Genomic DNA, 23,355 nt, shown 5'->3' with positions numbered 1-23,355 from the left:
CGGATCTTCAGTCGCAGTTTAAAAGTGCGTGGGCTTATTTGGTGTTGATTGTACCTCGCAAAAAGTATAGATTTGTCCCCTGATTGTGCGGGGTTAGTGATTTTTCTAGCCTGTGTCACGCGATCGATGTAGGTTAAAACGATCACATTACGTGCAACATATTCACAGAATTCCTGCAACCGCAAACACGCGACATTATTTTGAGAAAAAAGGCAAAAGCCTATGCATCCTTTCGAGCGCTCTTATCAAAACTTATAAAAGGTCATAAAAGTTTCATCCCATTCGCGATGGGGCGAGGCGTGAACCTTGAATGCTCCGCCTAATGGTGCCAATGAGATGTCGCTCAGAATCGGGAGACAAATTTTTAAAAAAACGAAACACGATTACGTCTCTCCGATCTTCGGCTGTAGCGCTTGAAGCACCACTACAAACGAGACAAACGGAACCAACGCAACATGGTAACATGGTAGGGAAAAAGACGCGCGTTAGTGACGGCGCAAAGATACAACTATTCGTACTTGACGAATGTCCGTGTTGCGTCTGCAAAATTGAAGGCGCGATGGCGCGAGGCGTGAGCTCGCGATGCTACGCTCTGAACAGGCAATGGGATTCAGGAGAAAAGTTTAAAGGAGGCCTGAATACGTCTCTTTAATATCTTTGGTTGTAATGACACTCGATTTTTCCCCCTTTTTTTCCGATTTTCCGTCTGATTTTTTTGTTAGGATGTATGTTGAACCTACGTCTAAACCTTGTGTGTACCGGCCGCATAGACCCGTGGGACAGTTGGGACACTTGTGTTTTAGCAAGCCGGGTCAATGCATCTAAGGGTTAATGGAGGACACATCAACATCATTCCTTAAAGCTTTCAAAGATTTTTCATCGCACGGACGAGAAAAATCACGGAAGTTTTTGATAAAATCTGTAGAGTTGTTTTCCATCACATTATGACCGCGCGTTTTAGAGTATTTTAGAGAAATTGTCAATATCTCCATTGACACAGGTTACCCACTTCGAAGTAGATCCAATCAAGATCGTATCCTCTTAAGCTATGTTGCCACGATCAAAATGCACCAATCGAAACGGAACATCGATGCGACCGTTGATTGTTGCGCATCGAAATGATGAGGCGCCGCCACTTTTTGATCCGACGTACATCTATATCAAGCGGTGTCGAAAAACTGCCTTTAGAGACTCGGCTTACGTTTTACGTTGATCAAAAAGTAGAGGCGCCTTATAATTCGTATGGGCATCAATCGAAAGTCGCACTCAAAAGCCCACTTTCGTCGACTCATCTAATCGTGGGAACATAGATCCGATGATATTAATGTGGAGCTAAATCGACACTTATAACGAGTAATTGGCACCTGGCTGTGATGTAGATCCAAAAAATCGACCAGCTCGAGAAAATGCAACTTTAGAGAGCACGATTTGAGTAGAATCGCTTTCGAACAAACTCTGTACTGAAGCGTTTTATTTTCTCTCATGGCAGTGCCACTAAATTCAATAGTGTAAACAAAAATAATAGACTGTAAAACTACACATAAGAGACGTAATGGAGCGTTAGAACTTACATGATGACTGGGAAGTTTTGCAGCTTTAAGAAATCTCCGCGGACAGGCCGAGAGTCGCAAAGGTCAAACGCGAGATAAACAGCGGCACACTTCTACCGATGTTACGCACAACGCTAAACTCAGTGATTACAACAAAAAAATACGCACAACTCCAGATTTGGGGCAATTAAACAGGATACACCTGATTAGACCGCCTGGTGGACGATTTGAAATTGACGCCCAATGAGGCTGCTAAAAACACTGCAGGAAACTACGACCGTAATGTCAACCCCAATGCACCCAACGGTTTACCGACGAAGAGAAAAAGGACCAGATAGCAAAGTAAATTATAGACTAATTAAAAATTAAAATATTAAAGGTATATGAGATATTTATCACACGGATTGAATCACAGAGGTACCACTGATAATAAAGAACCAAATGCCCTTGAAAAAAAATGCGGTTCAATTACCTTCAGGAAGCCATTAAATATTATTCACTCACTGGGGAAGAAAAACACACACTATGATCTAATCTAATCTATGATCTAATCTAACGCGGAAGTTTTTCTCGCCCTTCAAAATAATGCGAATTCACGGTGGACTTGGGGGTGCAGAATTGACAGTCACGGTTCAATCTGTCGGGAAACTCGCAGATTTCAACGACGCGTGTTCTTAAATCCAGGGAGACGAACACGTGAAAGGCGCGAACACGTAAAAACGCAGTTACACGGAGGACACCACCACGTGAAGGACGAACACGTGGCCGATCTCGAACGCCTGGCCGAAACTCTGGCCTCTCGGCTTCCGAAGCGAGGTACTCGAAATATCCTGGGTTCGATTCCGAGATCCGGACGGGATTAGATCATGTTTGAAACTCCGGAGTCGGTTGAAATTTCACGGGGACACTGGCGGGACGAACGACGGCTGGAAAACTGAGTCGGAAAACGAAAAAGTGACGAAAGAAGCCAAAGTAATCGCGGGTCCAGAGATGAGACGAGCCCTCCACTTGCCAGATTGTCCGAGCCAAAAACGTTTGGGCCGAAGCCGTGGAGCTCGATCTGAGAGAGTTGGCGCATGCCGGGTTTGGATTTAAAAATATCCTCCCGTACTGCCGTGCTAAGGAAAAACGCCGTATGAACCTTCGGGCGTTGCCAAATTTCCTTTGATAAAACACGAATTTCCTGGTAAACTTATGAATATTTTCCTTCCGATTTTTCACATAATTTTATTCGCAATTTCACCTAAAGTCCCTGAATATTTCAAGTGAAAATATTCATAACTTTCCTAAAAATTAACATTTTAAAAGAAGGAAATTTGGCAACTCTTGAATATTCATACAACGTTCTTCCTTAGCACGGCAGCGTAAACTTCCGATGTAACAGCCTGTCCTGCGGGTTGATAATAAAATCGTTATCTAAAGACCTTTATCGATAAATAGCACTGCCCAGATAGAAATATGTATCGATTATGGTCATCATGGTCATCAGTGGCGAGGCGTAATAATCGGCAATCGATATTTTCCCATTCGAAGCTATGGTAAAGAATCGATTATTATGGTGTTCGTTGCGAACGTCCTTATAATAATCGATTCTTATTCATATGATTGATGGCAGTTTAATCGATTCACCGCAAAACACGCCACACCACTGCGGGCTGATTATTGAAATTGATAGACAAAGCTTTAGACAAAGAAAGACGACTAAAGGTGTATGGAGGGGTCCTATCGGTGGAAGCGGGTGGTTGCGGAGGCAAAGAAAGTAAGTAATGGACAAACTAATGGCAACCCACAAGAGGCCCTATGGTTGGTCCATCAGTTTCTCCCTTAGTCTGTAGGAACCATCCACTTCAACCAAAAGGATCGCTCCATACTCCCTATGTTTTCTTTGTCTATAGCTTTGTCTAATAATTTCAATAATCAGCTCGCTGATATGCATTCGATAACGATAAAACATTCGACATGCTGGCCGACCAAAGTACCAATTGTTGAAACTATGTTAGCACGACAAGACAAGACAAGACAAGACAAGACAAGACAAGACATAATCCTATCTTTGCCATGCAATATATCGCAGTTCAATGTCTCATCGGGCTGCTTCAACCTTTCAATAATCGACCGGCAGAGGTGCGATTCCAGGAAATTTGTGAGGGAAGGATTTGCGTCTAAAAGATCTGGGAGGTTCTATGGGAATAATGTCAGTGGGAAGGGGATCGTTCCAGTGGCGAGGCGTTCGATTATCGATATTTCCCCATTTGAGCTGTGGTAAAGAATCGATTATTAGAATGTTCGCAACGAACACCCTAATAATCGACCCATTTCCATAGGTTTAAATGGCAGATCAATCGATAAATCGCAAAGCACGCCACGCCATTGGATGACTCCCGAAAAAACGTTGAACATTATAAGAACCTGAAGTATCTTTATGAGGAGGATATTTCCAACTTACTCCTTTTACTACGAAAAAAGTGTGCCGCCCTCTCATTGGTTGGAAAGTTTTAGGCTTTCATAGCAGTCTCTCTGCTCCTAGTTTTGTGCAGTGATAAACTAGAGTGGCGTGACGTGGTGTGCTTTGCGATATATCGATTGGTCTGGCATACGAACCTATGAAAAAGGATCGATAAACAGTGTGGTGGAAAAATCAAACCTTGAATCTTTTTTTCTGGGTTCAAACTTATTTTAAATTGGTGTTTTTGTTCAACTCGTTTTAATTTTCTAGGCATACTGCCTCGAATGGATTTAATCATTTATAATGGGTGTAAACGGGGGGGGGGGGGGAGGAGTGATACATACAACAAAAATAAAAATCAACTCGATCCCGGGAATAGGCTAAGAACAAAAACTGAATGGGACGTTTCGAAGAATTTTAAAACTTCATTTGCAAGAAGCAGAGCAAAATTAAAAAGAGAAAAAAACTGAGGGGAAAATGAATCATTGACTCGCGTGCCGGTACAGCAAAATCGAGGCTGCTAGTGATGGACTCCTAAGTCATTTATCCGGTTTCATCAGACCACTAGACAAGGTAAAAAAAATGTAACACATATGATTCTTCATCACAATTTCACGCAAAACACATTGAACGTACCAAAAATTTCCATAATTGACGCAAAAGAGTGAAAAATAAAGTTCGTAGTTTACATTATAAATATCAAACGAACTTCTCGTTCGTAAAAAAACCATGATCGACGTAGGACAAGTTGGGCATTGAAATCCATCTAGATGTTAAATAAATAAATAGAAGCCAAATAAATTCCAAAAGGAGAAATAAAGAAAAAACGCTAGATGTCAGGCAAATAACTAGACCTTAGTTTCCCACGCATTTCCTTCCCTTTCGACGTACTTTTAACCTTGACAAAAAATTTTAGTACACAGGAAAATTCTTTCGCGACGTAAAATGTACCGAAATTACTTTAGTGCTTGATTTGACTCGAGTGGACTCCATTTTTTCTGTGGGTGCAGGAGGTGTGAATGAACTCCGACGAAACGGTTATTTTATAATTTATGAGTTTAATTTGAGAATGCATCCATCATATTCTACGCAAAATTTCGCTGAGGAAACACATCTCTAATTTCGTGCGCTGTTGGAAGGTCCAGTATCGCCACTGCTCAAGATAGTGGTCCATTTACATTGACTCAAGGTAGATTTACACAGGTATGGACAGAACTAAACAACTGGCCTCTGATTGGCTCTCCAGCGGCCCCTTAACGTCAGCCATTTTGTATGTTTTGATTATTTTGATTTATTATGTTCGGTTTATCGTTTGTCTAAATTTTGTTGGATTTTTTGCACAATTTTGGTTATACGATATTAATTTTAGCGTTTAAACGCACAAACGTTTGAATGTTAATTTGATTGTAATTTAATTAAAAAACGGGCCCCTTAGCCTACGTCACGAGGTCATGTGACACGTACTGAGGCTCATGGGAAATTTTCAACTTTTCCATACCTGTGTAAATCTACCTTGCATTAACTCGGAGTATGTCTAGGCCGCACCAACTCTCCCCATGAAAGATCTAGACAAATTCGTTGGAGCTTTTTTCAAGCGGCTCTGGCATCAGGGAGCGGGGGGAGCGAAGGGTGGGGCGCGGGGGTTTATTTTTAGATCCCGTCGGAGGGTTGGGGGGGAGAAGGTCCGAGGAGAAAAAATAAATTGACCGGCCGCGCAGCTCATCAGGGTCTGCCAAAACGATGTGAGCGGAAGCGGTCTGCGGTCGTAAGCGCGGGGCGTCATTTGGATGTCATTCATTCATACATTGGACTCTCTCACCCTGTACCACTCTTGCGTAGCGCCCCCCCCCCCCCCTTCATTGCGACGATCAGGGTCGATCGAAATTACCGAGTTACAGTCGCATATCCAGAATTCTGCGCCGGTAAGGGATGAGGATCACAAACTAGATAGGGAGACACGGATGCCTGTGAGGTAAAAACGGATGTAGAGGGGGAGATGGAGGGGTTACTACAGCCCCCTCCCCTCCCCCCCCCATAGTTTACTGTTTGAACTCCCCGAGAATGGAAGCTGTGGAAAAAAATTGCGAAATAAGATCAAATTTTTGATAGAACATGATGAGAAAGGAATTTCAAGTGCGTCGGAAAATCCGTATATGCAGGGAAAAAGTCCCCCTTATTAGTCTCCTAAATATCGCCTATGTTTATAAACTTGGCCAAAATACTGCAAGTTCCCCTGCTTCTAAGAGTCTATGTCTTCTAGAGTCTTGTTGTATAAGGGTAGCTAGACACTTTACCCAATGGTCTTTACTCGATACCTGGTTTTGGTCAAAAAAGTCCAAGTTATACTTTGATCGTGTTGCTCACGTAGCCCTTTAAGCGCCGCTACAAATAAGACAAATGGAGCCAACACAAGATGAAAATAGAGTAGGAGAAAGAACTCGCTTTGATGACGGCGCAGAGATACAACTATTCGTGCTTGATGGATATCCGTGTTGTACCTGCAAAATTGAAGGCGCGATGCGTGGACTCGCAATGCTCCGCTCTACGCTGTCAATGATGTGTCACTTAGATTCGGGAGAAAAGGTAAAAAACAAGGACCGATTGCATATTTCCTATCTTTGGCTGTTTTGCGAACGTAGCCATTGAAACACCACTACAAATAAGACAAACGGAGCCAACACAATATGGAAATGGAGCTAGGGAGAGGACACGCGCTGATGACGGCGCAGAGGTACAACTATTCGTGCTTGATGGATGTCCGTGTTGCATCTGTAAAATTGAAGGCGCTATGGCACGAGGCGTGAACCCGCGATGCTCCGCTCTATGCTTCCAATGAATTGTCGCTCTGATTCGAGAAAAAAGTTTAAAAAACCAGACCCAAACACGTCGCTCTCATCTTCGGATGTGTTGATATTTGATTTTTTCCTTTTTTCTTAATTTGATGTCTTTCTTTTTTTAAGATGTGTTTGTAGACCCACACGAAAGTTCGAATGTCAGCCCCATAGATATTGGATATTGAAGGTGAAATCGTACGAATGGGTTCGGAGTACCGTAAAAACTAATTGGACTGCGTTTCGTAGTGAAAAACCACGGATATTGTAACGATGTTAAGATTGTAAAGCTTAATATTCGGCTTCCTCGGCAAGAGGGAACTTGAAATGGACGTATTTCTACCAAACGGAACTATGTGCATTATGACGTGAGCCGTGTTGTGCATATATTCTAATGGGTCTCAGGGTGAATGTCTTAACGCACATAGTTCCGTTTGGCAGAAATACGTCCGAACGGACTCGACGGGAAACGCAATTTTCTCGCCTAAAAGATGAAATTCGGCATTTTCTAGGTGTGCACCGTCATGTGCGTGTAACTTTGATGAGATAGCGAGAATTTTGGCTTTATGTGGTTTACACTGTGAATTAGGGGAATGCAAGTAGGCCTCGCGGCACAAAAATAATGATTAACTCGAAATTCTAGTTAAATTCTACATGAACCACTCCTACTGGAGCACCGACTTTTTGCTGTAGCTTCATCACAAAAATTAAAATAATTATGAGAAAAAAAATATTTTGGGTTTCACAAATTTTTAGGTTGGTCTTCGACGGTAGTTTTTTTAGAAATCATAGAATTTTTTCTTTGTTATTTGATGTTTTTCTGGTGCGGAAAGTAACTTCACTACTTTGCAACATGCTATTTCCAAACGCACGACATAGAATAAATTTTGCTCGAGATTCGCAAAAATCGTCCTTTTTATGAAGCTACGTTGAAGGCTGCCTTGAACCTAGCTTTATCATAAAATGTAAACCGCGTGGATCGTCTCTGGAAAAGGATCTGTTTCTAGAATGGCTACGGCTATGTGTCGTGATTATAATGGGATTCAATTTAAAAAAGGCAGAGAAATGAGCGTCACTAGTGGGTAATATCTCGTCGCTTACACAGATATGTTCCATTTACTCTCGGGTGATCGTGCGTTATGAGCTTTCTTGTTTTTGCCCACTCTCTCGCGTAGGTAGGCAAACTTTTGCAGTCGAATAATGGTGTTCAAGAAGTTTTCGTGTGTCATTAAGGTGATGGTTCTAATTTCTCACGTCCACTGCGTGGCTGCAGGTTACGAGAGAGATGAACTTTGTAAAAAATGTCAACGTGAGCCTGTAAGTAATTTTTGAAAATTCTTGCTTTGAATTCGTTTGATTATTTGTCCATGCAACAATGGTTACAATGCACGGAGAGAAAAATTCGTGCGTGAGACCCGAAGTTGAAGTCATATGGATCTCTGAAGCTTTCGGATCACACATCCGAGAACTTGAGGTCCAACTGCCGAAGTTCGGATCAGACATCTGAAGTACTTAGATATATGTACATGGAGCACTTCAGATGAGTGACCCGAACCCTCCAGTATATACCGCAGTACTTCAGATGCCTGACCCGAACTTTGGCAGCTGGACCTCAAGTTTTCGGATGCGTGATCCGAAAACTTCTGAGATCCATATGACCTCAACTTCAGGTCCCGTGCACGAAGTTTTTTTTCTCCATGATGCAATCGACAGACTAGCGTTTGAATGAATGTAGGTTAAAATGGACTGAAACTATTGCTTATAAGAATGAGTCATCAGTGGAAATTTTTCAATGTCAGCCTTCAGATCAATGAAAAATTCTCTTGTGGGTGTGATCATCCAGTTAGTTTCTGTCTAAATAATATTTCAGTCGAATTAAGTATGTTATTGTTGATGCATAACCTACGGCAGTTTTTTTCTTTAATTTAAACCTTCATTCAGACTGCCTCTGAATCAGCTCTCGGGTAATACAAGTAATGATTATGCACAACAAAGGTAATATATACGCTTAATGTACCTAAATAAAACAGAAGGATAATCTTGCGTACTTACATCGAGAGCCAAACGTGGTAAACCCTTTGAATGATTTTGGAAAGAATCATAGACATAGCTATATGTTATTTTACTCGGAGAGCTTGATCCCCTACAACCAGGGTCTGAAGAGCCTCTTCCGAATTTTTTTGGTTAAAATTTTACCTCTATTTGGACACATTTTGAGGCTTCCGTAATGCAGTTTTTCCAGCAACTCATGCGAAAAATTACGGTGATCTCTCACTTTAAGCACAAAATACTTTCGAATTGTTGCATTCAACAGGTTCCGGAAAATTTAAATACATCTCTTTGGACGCATTTCGAGGCTTCCAAGACGCAACCTGTGTGAAATAATCGATTCTTGTCGGGCACCTAGCCCCTCGAGAGTCGATTCATTTCCATAGGTTTAAATGCAGAGAAAACAATGCTGCCAACTTGCTGGATCCGTCAATGCGGCGGCGGGCAATCTTACCGCCACTCGGTGCACGAATTAACCGAACAGCTCGGCTAGGGGAAAAAAGAGAGGAAAAAAACACAAAAATTGGAACTGCGTACGAACCTCATTGCGTATTTTTTAGTCTCCCCACCCACAAACGTCAGATACTTTTTGCGTGACATTTTCAGGGGATATTTCAAGATTGTAAGAAAAATATCGTACATTTCACAAATTTTAGAACTGTGCACTTCCCCGTATTAAAAGAACAGTTTGGTAGAGACTTAGCAACGTTGCTAGTCGTGCTTCGTATTAGGTATTCTAGTTTCACCATGGATATTTTCCACCATGTGAAAGAAACTCAGGTTTTTTGTCCTCCGCGCTTTCTATTTTTTTTTGGTACTTTGCCTTCGCGCCTCAGTTGCCAGGATCTAAAAGCCATTTTAAAAAGGTCACACCGGGTCACGCCCAAATTGCGAATAAAAAATAAAACTCAACGATCAAGTTGATATCGAGATAAAAATTTAGGTACTTGAAAGTTGAGGCTATGGATCAATCATACTATTTAAAATAAAAGAAAACAATAGGAATGTGAGATTGCAAAACTACCCCCGTAAGCCTAAGAAGGGAACCTTTACAGTCGTCCTAAGTTGGACGGCTTATTTTAAGAAGGACGTTAGCACCGAAGGCCAAGTTTCGAGAAAACATGAAAAAACTTGATACTTTTGACAATTCTTTAAATTTCTGTTGGACAAAAATAGTGAGGGTTTTACACATCATCTGTATTAAAATCACGGAATTTTACTAACAACAACCTTTAGAAATGACAAACCGGGTCACATTGACCCGACAATCTCTACCGGAGGAATTATGGGGTCGGTATATATGAGCTTTAAATATAGGTATACAAATACATCCTATAAGAAGAATCAGATACCAAATTTAAAAAAAAAAAAAAAAAAAAAAAAAAAAAGGAAAGACGAAATTTGGCCTCATTCTTCAAATTTTCTCCCTAATCTCAGCGACACGTCATTGGCAGCATAGAGCGGAGCATTGCAAACTCAGGCCTCGCGCTATCGCGCCTTCAATTTTGCAGATGCAACACACAGCCATCCTTCAAGCATGAATAGTTGTATCTCTGCGCCGTCATCAACGCGCAACATTTCCTTCGCTCGAGTAGTGTTTTTCTCGAAGGAAATGTATTATTGCGTTCTCCGTCATGGCGGAACGTAGACCTGAAATTGGGCCCCTTGGAAAATTATAGGGGGCCCTAGATAATTTTCCCTTAGCCCATGGAACGTTCTCCATGTTTCAAATCTCTAACTCAACTAAGTAAAAAGTTAGGGGGGTAGAAGGGACTTTTGGATCACCCTGCACCTGTATGGTATTACATTCAACACAACATACTTGTCTTTTGCGCTGACTTTAGTGTTGTTGTCTTATCCATAATTAGAAAACTGTTTGATTTAAGTGGTATAGGAATGAACTCATTACTTAGGTTAAATGTAGTATTTATAATTTTTGGAGTTTATTTATTGCTATTTTTATATTATGAGAATTTAAAGTCGAGCAAAACTAATGATTTTCAAAATTATAAATAGCTCTCAATCGACAAAACACAATTTCATGACCGCCACCACTCGGTGATGTGGAGAGTTGCACTGATGCGCTCTCACTGTAAAGGGTATCCCAGGATAAGGGCACCAAAATGCCCCTCCTCACGGATTTTGAATTTAATGGTCTAAACCCCTTCAGGAGGTCCTAAAAACATGGTTTTGGGCAATTTTAACCTCCTGACCCCAACAACCCCCCCTCCAGCCCCGAAAAACCCATTTTTCGGGGAATTTTGGGGTATTTTCACGTTTTATTTCATATCTCCCGCGTTTTTCAATGAAAATGCACCAAAATTTCACCAAATGTACATCAGGACAATCACATTCTTGGGTAAAAAAATCAAATTTATCGAAATATATTTAGACTCCGAAAAAAATTCGTGAAAATCGTAAATTTTCAATTTTTTTCAGATTTTAGCGGTTTTAAAAAAAATGAGGACACATACATTTTTTTTTATTGCCTTAAAATGTAGGTAATATACCCAGTTGTTACCAAAAAAAATTTCAAGCCTTCACGCGTGGTGCGTCCCACCGAAAAAATAGTTTTTTTGGCGCCAAAACGGTCAAAATGGCTCTTTTGGCAACGGTTTACTCGCACGCTATCAAGATAGTAACACTAAAATCTCTAATTTTTGGTTTCAATGTTTCAAGAAGCATGCCCTAGTATCGTCAGAAAAGGTTTCAAGTCGATCGAGTCCTTACGCCCCACGTAAAGTACCGGTTTTTGGCGCCAAAATGGTCAACATTCCTATTTCAGAAGAGGTTACTCGCCGTAGGGTGGCCCTTATTTTTGACTTTACGGAATTTAAAGTGCAGAGCCCTGCAAATGGTTTCATTTGATGAGAAAATAACTGGGAAAAAATAACAATGGAGAAAAAAATATTTTAAAACGCGCCTCAAAGAGCCTAAAGTTCCGAGCGTGGCGTGCGAAGACGCGTTTTTTCGTCATTTTGCGAATTTTTTTTCTCCCGTTGAAATGTTTCTACGGCTTTGAAATTTTTGTAGGTAACATACTTTTTAGAGTACTTTACGAAAAAAATAATGAAATTTACCTCGCCCAATTTAAAATGCCCTTTTTACCTCATCAAAGAGGCCATGTCGTGCGATTTTGCCGATTTTCCCTTACAATCTACCCGCACGGCGCGCGGCGTGTCTTTTTTCCACCTTTAAATTGTTGCTTCGGTTTTGAAATTTTCTGAAGTAGGTATCACATATTTTATAGTAATTCACGAAAAAAATAACAACATTTACCTCGCTACTTTTAAAATACCCCATTTCCCCTTCAAAGTGGCCTCGTTTGGCTGCCAAAACTCGTTCAGGCAAACTGTGCCGGGAGAATGTTTATGAACAATCGACGAAATCGCATGATGTGTGATGGGCGAGGTAAATTTCATCATTTTTCTCGTAAAGTACTCTAAAAAGTATGTTACCTACAAAAATTTCAAAGCCGTAGAAACATTTCAACGGGAGAAAAAAAATTCGCAAAATGACGAAAAAACGCGTCTTCGCACGCCACGCTCGGAACTTTAGGCTCTTTGAGGCGCGTTTTAAAATATTTTTTTCTCCATTGTTATTTTTTCCCAGTTATTTTCTCATCAAATGAAACCATTTGCAGGGCTCTGCACTTTAAATTCCGTAAAGTCAAAAATAAGGGCCACCCTACGGCGAGTAACCTCTTCTGAAATAGGAATGTTGACCATTTTGGCGCCAAAAACCGGTACTTTACGTGGGGCGTAAGGACTCGATCGACTTGAAACCTTTTCTGACGATACTAGGGCATGCTTCTTGAAACATTGAAACCAAAAATTAGAGATTTTAGTGTTACTATCTTGATAGCGTGCGAGTAAACCGTTGCCAAAAGAGCCATTTTGACCGTTTTGGCGCCAAAAAAACTATTTTTTCGGTGGGACGCACCACGCGTGAAGGCTTGAAATTTTTTTTGGTAACAACTGGGTATATTACCTACATTTTAAGGCAATAAAAAAAAATGTATGTGTCCTCATTTTTTTTAAAACCGCTAAAATCTGAAAAAAATTGAAAATTTACGATTTTCACGAATTTTTTTCGGAGTCTAAATATATTTCGATAAATTTGATTTTTTTACCCAAGAATGTGATTGTCCTGATGTACATTTAGTGAAATTTTGGTGCATTTTCATTGAAAAACGCGGGAGATATGAAATAAAACGTGAAAATACCCCAAAATTCCCCGAAAAATGGGTTTTTCGGGGCTGGAGGGGGGGTGGTTGGGGTCAGGAGGTTAAAATTGCCCAAAACCATGTTTTTAGGACCTCCTGAAGGGGTTTAGACCATTAAATTCAAAATCCGTGAGGAGGGGCATTTTGGTGCCCTTATCCTGGGATACCCTTTATAAAGGTTTTGCCAGTGAAGATTAATTTTCTGCTGCAATGCAGTGAGCAGAGGGGGAAAAATAAATTTGACTGAAAGAGGGTCGAAGACTCATCAATTTGGACATTTAATGTGAATGATCATGGTGACCATAATCCATTTAGTCTTTTCTGCGTGCGCCTCTTGTCAGATCAACTCTTCTGTTTTCCTTCTCTACAAGTCTAGGCTATAAGGCTTCAAGAAAAATGTGTTTTATCCTGTTATCAATCCTTGAGGGATACACATTGAAGCATGCAATAAACTATTTGTAAGGCATGATCATCACATGAAAATCAAACTTGGGGCGACCCCTGTTAGACCGCACTACTTAATAGATAAGACTCTGAATTTGACTGAGACCTTCCAAGGTCCAATTCCAGGGCAGAAAGGGTTGTAACTCTCGGTAATGAGAACCATCTTTAATTAAGGTGACTCAAAGTACAGATACTCTGGTGAGACGCTGACATTCAAAGACATTTGGATTAGGTAGACCACAGCGTAACAAGTGAATCCCTGGTGGTACATAGGCAATAAGTTGATGAACGAACTAAAATGGAAGGTCTAAAGCTTCCTGGTATTTGAGAGCCTCAATGATTTAAAACAATAGTGGATAGTGAAACTGCCAGAGGGGAAAAATAATCTATAAGTGAGAACTTACAGATACTTCTAGAGCACTCCTTGAGGCGTCAACTTTTGAAGATTGAACGAGAGGATACAGAATTGAATATTCTTCGGAGGAATGTGGTTGAGATAGATAAACAAAAAACTGCTTCGTACTCATACAAACAATCAAGAACGTCGAGTATAACTTTCATTATGCAGAGGACTTTTTAATCACGGAACACACGAAATAACGAAGAACCACGTTACTACATACTGAGTCCCTTTATACTGAGAGTCAAGACAATTCGGCTCATGGATGTCACAAACGGGAATAAAGATTACAGAAATCGAACGTTTTTCGTAATCTTTGATCGGCCCATTCTCGAATTCCTTTCTTCGTTCCTTCCCTCATTCCGTTTGTTCCTTGCCGAACCCGTAATTCCCCGGTTCATTCCAGATTATAATCTTTGCAATCGGTGAAACTGTAATCTTATTCCCGTTTGTGACACTGTGAAGGCCTAAAATACGGGAACCAATCAGAAATGGATTCAAATTGTCTTGACTCTCAGTATAAAGGGACTCTATAACATACTAACAACAACAACTTGTTATCAAAATAACGCAAATGTAAACAAGTCGAAACAACCAATCACATTGGTTCCCGCCAATTCCAGTGGCGCGCTCGGCAAAATATACAAATTGACGCGCGACTTTTCAAATTAGCGGGCACCACCCTGGTTGTCCGCACTCTCAAAATCTTTTCTGTACCAAACTTTTTTCTCGGTTTTTTTTAGGTCAGACGTCGAACTGAGACCGCGGGGTTGAATAGGGAATCGACCCACAAGAATCTGAATTCCATGTTTCCGAACTCCGCCCCCCCCCCCCTCGGAAAGTAAGGGGGGAAGGAATGATCCTAAAAGTCGGGGTTCCCGATCGAATTGCGATTCATGGTTCAGTTGCGCTGGTAACATAATCGGATTTTGATGCTGGATCCTTTTAGATTAGCTTAAAATAATATGATCTGTCCGAACAGTACCTTTCTACGCTCCGAGATATCGCCCTTTGAAAAGTCGGGTTTTTGACGTCATCCACCGGGGTAGTGACTTGCGCAAAATTTTTTTTTTTTTTTTTTAATCAGCGGGAGAGTTGAATTTTCGCCAGAGAAAACGTTGAAAATCGTAGCGAGGAGTTAATTTCAGAAATTTCCTTTGCGCAAATCGTGCTTTGCGTAAACTTTAATAAGAAAAATTTTTTTAGAATATTTAAATTTGCACTTGGTCTAGTGGTCCATAAAGAATTGTACAAATATGTAATTATTGTAATTCTTTTTTAAGCAAATTGAAAGCATTCAACATTGGTTTTAGACATGGATGTTGCAAATCCCCGCCCATGTATTCTTGTGTATTAAAAATAACTGATGATTTTTTTTTTAAATTTCCTCTGAATTTTTTTTGTTCATCCGTATCAAAATCCGGACGTTGCCAAATTTCCTCTAATTAAATAGTTTTTTCATGAAAAATGGTGAATTTTCCTCGCAATTTAGTATCTTCTCTGCCTCTTCTTCTCCTTCTTCTTCTTATCCTAATTCTTCCTCTTTTACTTCATTTGACCAGGGAACAAGCCATGTTTGTTTAGTCATCATCGTATCAGGCAAGTATGAAAACTGATTAAATAAAATAAAAATTTGTCTCATATCCTAAAGATCTGTGGTCAAAAATTAAAACATTAAACACATATTAAGCTTCCCAGGATGAGAGCCAACTCTGTGCCCATCTTTTGGGAGGTTGATCGTTTTCCTACTATATAAATGGTTACACTCTCATCTTCTGTCATCCTAATTAGGTACGAGCTCAAATCAAATTCCTCTTTCAACACGGGTCTACTTAATCACACCCTGCACCTCACACTAATCGCGGATAAATTCATTTTGCTTTTGGTCCTTGATTGCGCCTTGTCTCCACAGAACGTTCACGAGATTTTTCCCAAGTTCGAATAGCAAGAATGAAACTTCTGGGCTTTTTCCTCGTTAAACAACACAACAAAATGTCTTCCTCTCCTTTTTTAGTCGTTCCTGGGACTCCACAATGACTCTTAAGTTGGCACTGTGATTTTTCCCAACTTCGCAAGTGAGATTATTCCCCGGGACAAATCCCATGAAACGTCCCGTGGAGACAAGGCCTTGTAAATACGGGCCCGTGCGAGTATCATCGGCATATTCAAGAACAGGTCCTGAGCAAGACCTGTTCTAACATGTAAGATAATGTACCTAAAATCCACGGAAATCATTCATAGCTTTTCCAAAAGTAAATATTTTATCTGAGGAGTTCTAGCAATATTCGAATGCTCATTCGGCGTTTTCATGTCGTGTGATAAGCCTGTGTCACACTATCAAAATACTCCATCAAAACGTCACGGTCAATAAGTGCTGTGATTGGTCCGAGCCATCGAATAAGCCAATCACAACACCTGACCTTGATATTTTGATGGTGTGACACAGGTTATAGTTAATACCTGCTCGTTTTTTACAGCCTATGCAAAAACGATTCGTCGTGGAGGAGGATATTTTCCATTTGAAACATGCAGATCCTTGTCATGGTGTCTCCAAAAATGATCCTAGGATGAAGCAAAATGATAACTTGGCAAATCATCTCTGCAACGGCCTCTCGAAATTGTACTTTCAGTCCGAATTATTTCGGGGAGGGCAGACGGCTTCCGCGTGTCAAGATTATACACCCCACGGTTGCGTACAATTCGGGTTTGATATGAGATTTAACTGTATGGTCCACATAGAGAGCACTTACACGGACAGCAGTCGGCTTTTGTGGGAATGCGTCGAGGAAGATCTGAAGCGGTACAGGGAACGAACTCGAGTGCGCGGTGCACAATACACCGTAAACGCAAACCCGGAGATCCAACGAAAATACGGCGATCTAAATGTTACATTGGGAGCTCCCAGAGCAGCTGGGCAACCTAGAAGTCCCAGAAGAAACAGTGGTGTCCGAGGACGCTCTGCAAGTCCCCTCCGCGTCGACCAAGGACGCTCGTCATCTTTTAGGCGTCGTCTCCTCAGCTCCCTCACACTCAGGAGGTCCAGGAATACTCCAAGTCAATCGGCCATGAATCCAGCAGTCATGAGTTCGGCAAGACCTCAACGTCCAGGTAAAATCAAATACCACTAGGATCGTAAACCATTGGCGGATCTGGAGTACCTGTATAGGGAGAATATGGACAGATGTGAAACTCCGAAAATTCATCAGGCCTTCACCGATGCCTCCGCGAATAAAGTTAGGGCCCAAAAAGGCGGTCAACCTATGAATTTCGAATGCCCAGAGCGATCTACAAATACAATTGTTACGAACCATCGTTTATAAAGCATGTATTTGGCTTACTTTTAGCATAAATTTACTTATTTTTGCAAAAGAACGCTCATTTATGTACATTCTTGGCCATCTTGGTTAGAATTGAACTCTGTAGGCTGGCAGTGAAATTTTGGGTGTTAGCAGTTCCTCAGAAGGGTGGCTGCACTTTGGGGCCCTAAGCCCTCCATCAAGCGATCTGTCCATACTCTCGCTATAAAGGTACTCTATCGTAAACCATTGGCGGATCCAGCAATGGGTCAGTTGCGCTGGTCACAGAATTGTCCTTTGATGCTTGATTCCTGTAGGTTAGCTAAAGATAATAAGATCCGTCCAAACCCCCAATTACCTAAATTTTTAGAGCAGCCCCCCCCCCCCCCGAACTTCCCGTTCATCCCGAACATCAAAACACGATGTTGTTGTGACCAGTGCAACTGACCCATTGGCAACATCGTCTTTTCTCCATTTAAACCTATGGAAATGTATCGATTCTTGGAGGGGTCAGACAGACGCCCCGACAAGAAGCGATTATTTAGCATAGGTTTACATGGAGGAAATCCGGTGTTGCCTAATCGATGGATCCGTCTCTTTTGTAAACGGCAATGTTCGCTGTCCGCGCTTGTTTTTTGTGTAAGTAAAACCGAATGGAATAACATTGAGTCGGATAAAAATAGAATAAGATTGAGTAGAATAAAGTAAATAGGATAAAATTGGATAGTTTAAAGCAGAAGAGAATAGAATATCGACGGTGAAACTACCAGACCACGGATCTCGTTTGCGATGGTTAAAAATCTCCGCCACCATTTTATTTTTTTGAAGGAGAAGAAATCAATATCAAATCTGAAAAATCTCACAGGGGTTTCTTCATATGCAGAGAAAAAAAACACGGTAGTTTTCCATTTTTTATTAATTTTTATTGTTTTAGTTTTTCATAAAGTATGACAGGAAGTCTACGACGTTGGAAATTCAGGTACGTGGTCTGGCAGTTTCACCGATATGGTGGTTCGATATGTAGAGTAACATACAGCAATGTAGAATACAGGATATAATAGGTGATGGGATAGGATATGAATGGAATAGAGTAGATAGGGTAGGTTAGAGAAGGATAGAATATGATAAAATATGAGAAAGTATGATAAAATAGGATAGAATATGATAAATAGAATAGAATAAGGTTACGATATTTGAATTAATAGTATGAATTAATAATTAACGCCCAGGCAGAATGCCCGGTGTCTGATCTTCATTGGTCTTCATATTATGTATTTGATGCATGGAAGGATACTACTTTTAATGTTAGGTATATTCGTTGCTTGGATCTGGTATTCTCTTCAACAATTGATCTACATACATATGTATTTCAAATGATATTTGTAGCTGTTATTTTCCATCGACTGTGCAATGAACATCCTCACCAAACTTTCTAACCTCTATTTACGATAGAGCTCATATTCATAGCATTATGAATTAAATATTTATTTGAAATATGTAACCATTGTACTTTAATATTGAATGATATAAGGCCAATAAAATTCTATTGCTAACGACTGACTGATTTTATGTTTTGGGCTTTCAAGTAATAATGCTCAATCTAAGACAAACTTACATAAATTTGTCCCGAAAAGATCTCGTAGAAGTCTTTCATTTACACTCAATTAGTCTCTTTGATGTACGCACCGTTAGGACCAATTTTAAGAGAGCGGAATACCAATGTTGCCCAAAAATTTTTTTACGTGTACATGTCAGATGATTCATATGTTTTAGTGTTCTTGGGGGATTTCTTTCCTACTTTAAAAGGAACAACTTTTTTCTTCAAGACCGGAATTTCATGAATGTTTTCTTATTCCTCTCTATTTTCTTCCCATCTTCCGCCGTTCCGTTTTCTCTCTTTTGCCGTCTCATATCTCCAATGGTTGCATACTGCGCTCAGCGCAAATCTAGAGGAAAGGAAAGGAGGTGGAAGGAAAATAAACTTAAAATTCCTATGCTTGACTTGCCACTAATTAAGAAATCAATGGATTTATTTTTCTGTGATTCACATTATTTTTACTTTGAGTAATGTGCACACCAAATGGTCAAAAATTAATCAGAGCGCCACGCCACTAAGCCAATGCTGAATCAATCTATGTCTAACTCCCTCATTCATTCAAGACCATGGTGCATTCATTTAAAGCGCCTTCACACAACACGATGCGCAACACACCATACACGCGCGATAGCGGCATTAGGAACGTACCGAGATAATACAACTTTACTTTCATGGCAGCGAGAAAATATTTATTTTTGAAAGATGGTGGCCACTATTTGATTCTTTTAACTTTTTTTAACTCTCTGTTCCCTATACCAATCAACGGATGTCATTAACGCGAGCTATAATTAATTGAACGTAACGGCAGTAATTTAATGTGGCGTATTTTAGTGCATTTGGAGCCACCTAATCCCAAACATTCATCTCATTTTACCCAGTGTTTGTAGTTTATACATCGTGTTTAAACTGTAGCTACAAGATTTTATATTTAATGGTTTTTCATTTCATTTATTTATTTATTTTATTTTTATTTTATTTTTAAAGTCCCTTCGAGTCATATAAAATCCACGTATATGAACAGTTTACAGCACCTCTCTCCAATATGACTCGGGCGACTCGTGTTTCCATAGGCTCCTAAAGTTAATTCCGAAAGATCCTTCACGGAAATTAGTGACTTTTTTAGGTATGAAAAAACGATAAAAAAAATGCATTTTCGACGTAACTCAGATTAAGAGAAATTATAACTGCTTGGAAGGTGGTTAAGTAAATAAAAAAATAAAAAAGAGCAATGGAATTTAAGCCTTTTAAAATATTTAAAGCATTTTTACATGTATTTGACGGTGTATGGCGTGTCACGGGGCTACTTTTTCAAAATCTGATTTTTACGACCTGGCACTGGGAAATTTTGCGCGCCCAGACAAACTTCTGAAAAAGGAATTGCAAGGGATTCGGGTTTTTATGCTTCCTTGCTAAGGAAAAACGCCGTATGAACCTTTAGGTGTTACCAGATTTCCTTTGATAAAACATGAAATTCCTGGTACACATATGAATACTTCTGCTCCAATTTTTCAGATAATATTATTCGCAATTTCACCTGAAGTTCTTGGAAATTTCGACGAAAAATATGCATAACTTTCTTCAAAAATAAACATTTTATCAAAGGAAATTTGGCAATTCTCGGATGTTCATACGGCGTTCTTCTTTAGCACGGCAGTATTATCAGGTGTCACTGTCAGTCGTGGCACGAATCTTGAATATTGAAACTAATAAGTGTGATAGGCAACTCCGACAAGTGGCGTAGCGTGAAGGATCGATTATTATCGATATTTCCTCATTTGAATCCGTGGTAGAGAATCGATTATTACGATATTCGCTGCGAACACCCTGTTAATCGATCCTTTTCCATGGGTTTAAATGACAGATCAATCGATACATCGCAAAGCACGCCACACCACTGACTCCGACTCTGCTATCCTCGTTGCGTCATATTTTATTGAAGGCACTTTTGTGGCAACATCTGATTCTACGCATCAAGACTTGGAGAACGATGAATAGAACTTGTACTTTATTTTTTCACGTATTGCACAAACATAGGTAGGTACATATGAAACTGCACAAAGACACTTTTGTGTAAAAAAAAGGGGGAAAAAGAAAAAAAAGTAGGATAAGAAAGAGCGTCATTCGTAGGAAACCATTATTGGTCTCCTTTTACCTCAGTTAGATGTCGCACTTTCAGTTCCAAAGAACACGCCTGCTCTTCTTGGATTTTGAACTTTCACTCTGGAACAACAGTGACAATATCTAAAATCGGCTGCTCCAGTCAGTTTTTGGCAGTGGAAAATGGTGCTCAAAAAGCTATTGTGCGTGATTGAGGTGATGGCCATACTTTCTCACGTCCACTGCATTACCGAAGGTTACGGAAAAGATAAAACTTGTAAAAAGTGTAACCGACAAACGGTAAGTGATATTTTTATCATTAGAAGTGAAAGGACCAATTCCATAGCATTGATTATTAATTTCTGCAACAATTTTCAGATCTGAGAAGAATGTAACATATTTGTTGGCTGTGTGAAAGCATCAATTAATAGTTATTTCTTTTTGGTAATTTAGTTTCTAAATTAAATTAAAGACTCGTACATTGGACTACATAGTACTGCGTGTATTTTTTTTATTGAGAATTGGGTAATATTATCAATTTCTCATTTATTCTCTCATCTCGCTGACGGTCACCTTATCCTATTGCATAACCTTTAAAGTATATTCTACAGAAGACGCGGGTGTCCCGATAGTCTTGTCACAAACTCTTAAAGAGTTGAACAAATGAAGCCGATAGATTGTTTTATTAGCTTTTTAACGCGGACTTTGTCTCATCTGATTAAAAATTAGAATCACGGTGATTTTCAGGCAACGAGTTCACGTTTTTTCTAGGAGCCTTTAAAACCTCTTTCGCGGAGGAAGAGAAGAATATCTGAACATTCGTCCTTAATTAGATAATTCGTCAATTTAAACTAATCTTTTACTGGTTGTGATCAAGAATCATTCCTCCTCGTCTGACGACTATCCTATCCCTACTTCAAAATACACTCACAAAACTGAAGGCATTGTTTCCTGTAAAACAGGAGTGTCTTTTCAAAGTCTTCCTTTGTGAGAGAATCGAAAAACTTATGAGTATTATTTACCTCGTTTTCTCTCTCGGTAAGAATTTTATCCCCTTAAAGTTCTTTTCTTGAAAAATCAAGCATGAGTCACAGTGAGCTCGGTTCGAACTGTTGGGTGGGGGTGAGCGGTGATACCATCCCTTAATTGCTTTGCCACGAACCCATTCATCTCCTTTTCCCCCTTTTTTTCCTTTTTTACAAAATTGACGCATACCGGTACGCACTATAATTACGCAGTATCATTGATGTACCGATTCAGATCGTTTTCAGTGATGTTTTTCTAGACCTAACACTTTACAAATTTACTGACTGTCAACATTCTAGTCTGGTGGCACATGATGCTCGTCATACGTGTTTTTTTGCCTTGAAAAATGTTATTTTTCAATAAATACAAGACTCATTTCCATTTTTTTCAAATATGAAAGTAAATTTACGAAGTTGAAATAAAAGGTCTTTGAACCCTCTACCGATAAATAGATTACACATTTAATGCAAAAAAAGGACTACTTACGTCATCTCACAAGAATCCCCACTTCAGCCGTTTCTAAACTTCAAGCGACAGATTGCTAGTTTCATAAACCATCTCAAGTTTAAAGTATTGGAAACATTATAAATTCAAAATAAAAGGTGGCTCAGACCAACCGCACGAGGCCTTTTTCCCGATTACTTTTAAATTTCGACTGGGGAGGCTTTGGGACCATGAAATTAGGATTTCTTTGGGTCGATTCCCTCTTCGTCTCCGTGATCTCGGAGACCTGGACTAAGTTCGAACTAAAAAAGAGGCTGTATAAAAGAATGCCGATTTAAGTTAACATAGTTTGTACTTCCTGGTTTCGATGGAAGAATTTCAAAATTTTGACGTAAACCTTGAATTTTTCGGTACGGACTCCCATTTATCGTCTAAGGGGGAGCCGGAAGGGCTCTCGTACATCTATCTTTTAGAGTCAAATACGTCCAATTTTGAGCGTTTGGTTGCGCATGCGCACCACGCTGCAGCACAGTAAAAGCACAAAATATAAAATGAAAAATTAAAGAGCGTTGGAAATCATTAAATTTGACACGGAACCACCTTAATATTTACAAAACACATTTATATTTTTATTTAACACGTATTTTTTCCTTTAATACATATTTTGTTTCATCAATTTAAATGAGAATAATCCATGCAGAGTGTGCAAAGATTTAAAACGCTGACTCCGCGCGTTTAAATATTAAAGCCAGACTCAGCGCAGCGGCTTGCTGCCAGCACGAAACGCGCATTGGCGCTTACAAACCTAACAGGGATACTTCACGCATTGCGCAATGCGTGAAGTATCCCTGTTAGGTTTGTAGGCGCCGATGCGCGTGTCGCGCTATGCGTGAAGTATCCCTGTTAGGTTTGTAGGCGCCGATGCGCGCGTCGCGCTGGTCGCCCTCGCC

At 40.0% G+C, this 23,355-nt stretch overlaps 1 protein-coding gene across 1 annotated transcript; it reads left to right on the top strand.

The window, feature by feature from the left end:
* The first annotated feature begins 7,716 nt into the window (after positions 1–7,716).
* Positions 7,717–18,758, top strand: LOC140224030 (uncharacterized). The gene is made up of 2 exons (XM_072296996.1): positions 7,717–8,144; positions 16,423–18,758. The coding sequence occupies exons 1-2, from the start codon at positions 8,028–8,030 to the stop codon at positions 17,071–17,073; spliced, it is 768 nt and encodes a 255-aa protein (XP_072153097.1). The 5' UTR covers positions 7,717–8,027; the 3' UTR covers positions 17,074–18,758.
* The last annotated feature ends 4,597 nt before the right edge of the window (positions 18,759–23,355 follow it).

This window comes from Bemisia tabaci, chromosome 2 (assembly GCF_918797505.1).
Source record: "Bemisia tabaci chromosome 2, PGI_BMITA_v3".
Classification (NCBI taxonomy): domain Eukaryota; kingdom Metazoa; phylum Arthropoda; class Insecta; order Hemiptera; family Aleyrodidae; genus Bemisia; species Bemisia tabaci.
The sequence above is the reverse complement of the archived record's forward strand: the minus strand, read 5'-3'. Positions and strand labels throughout refer to the sequence as shown.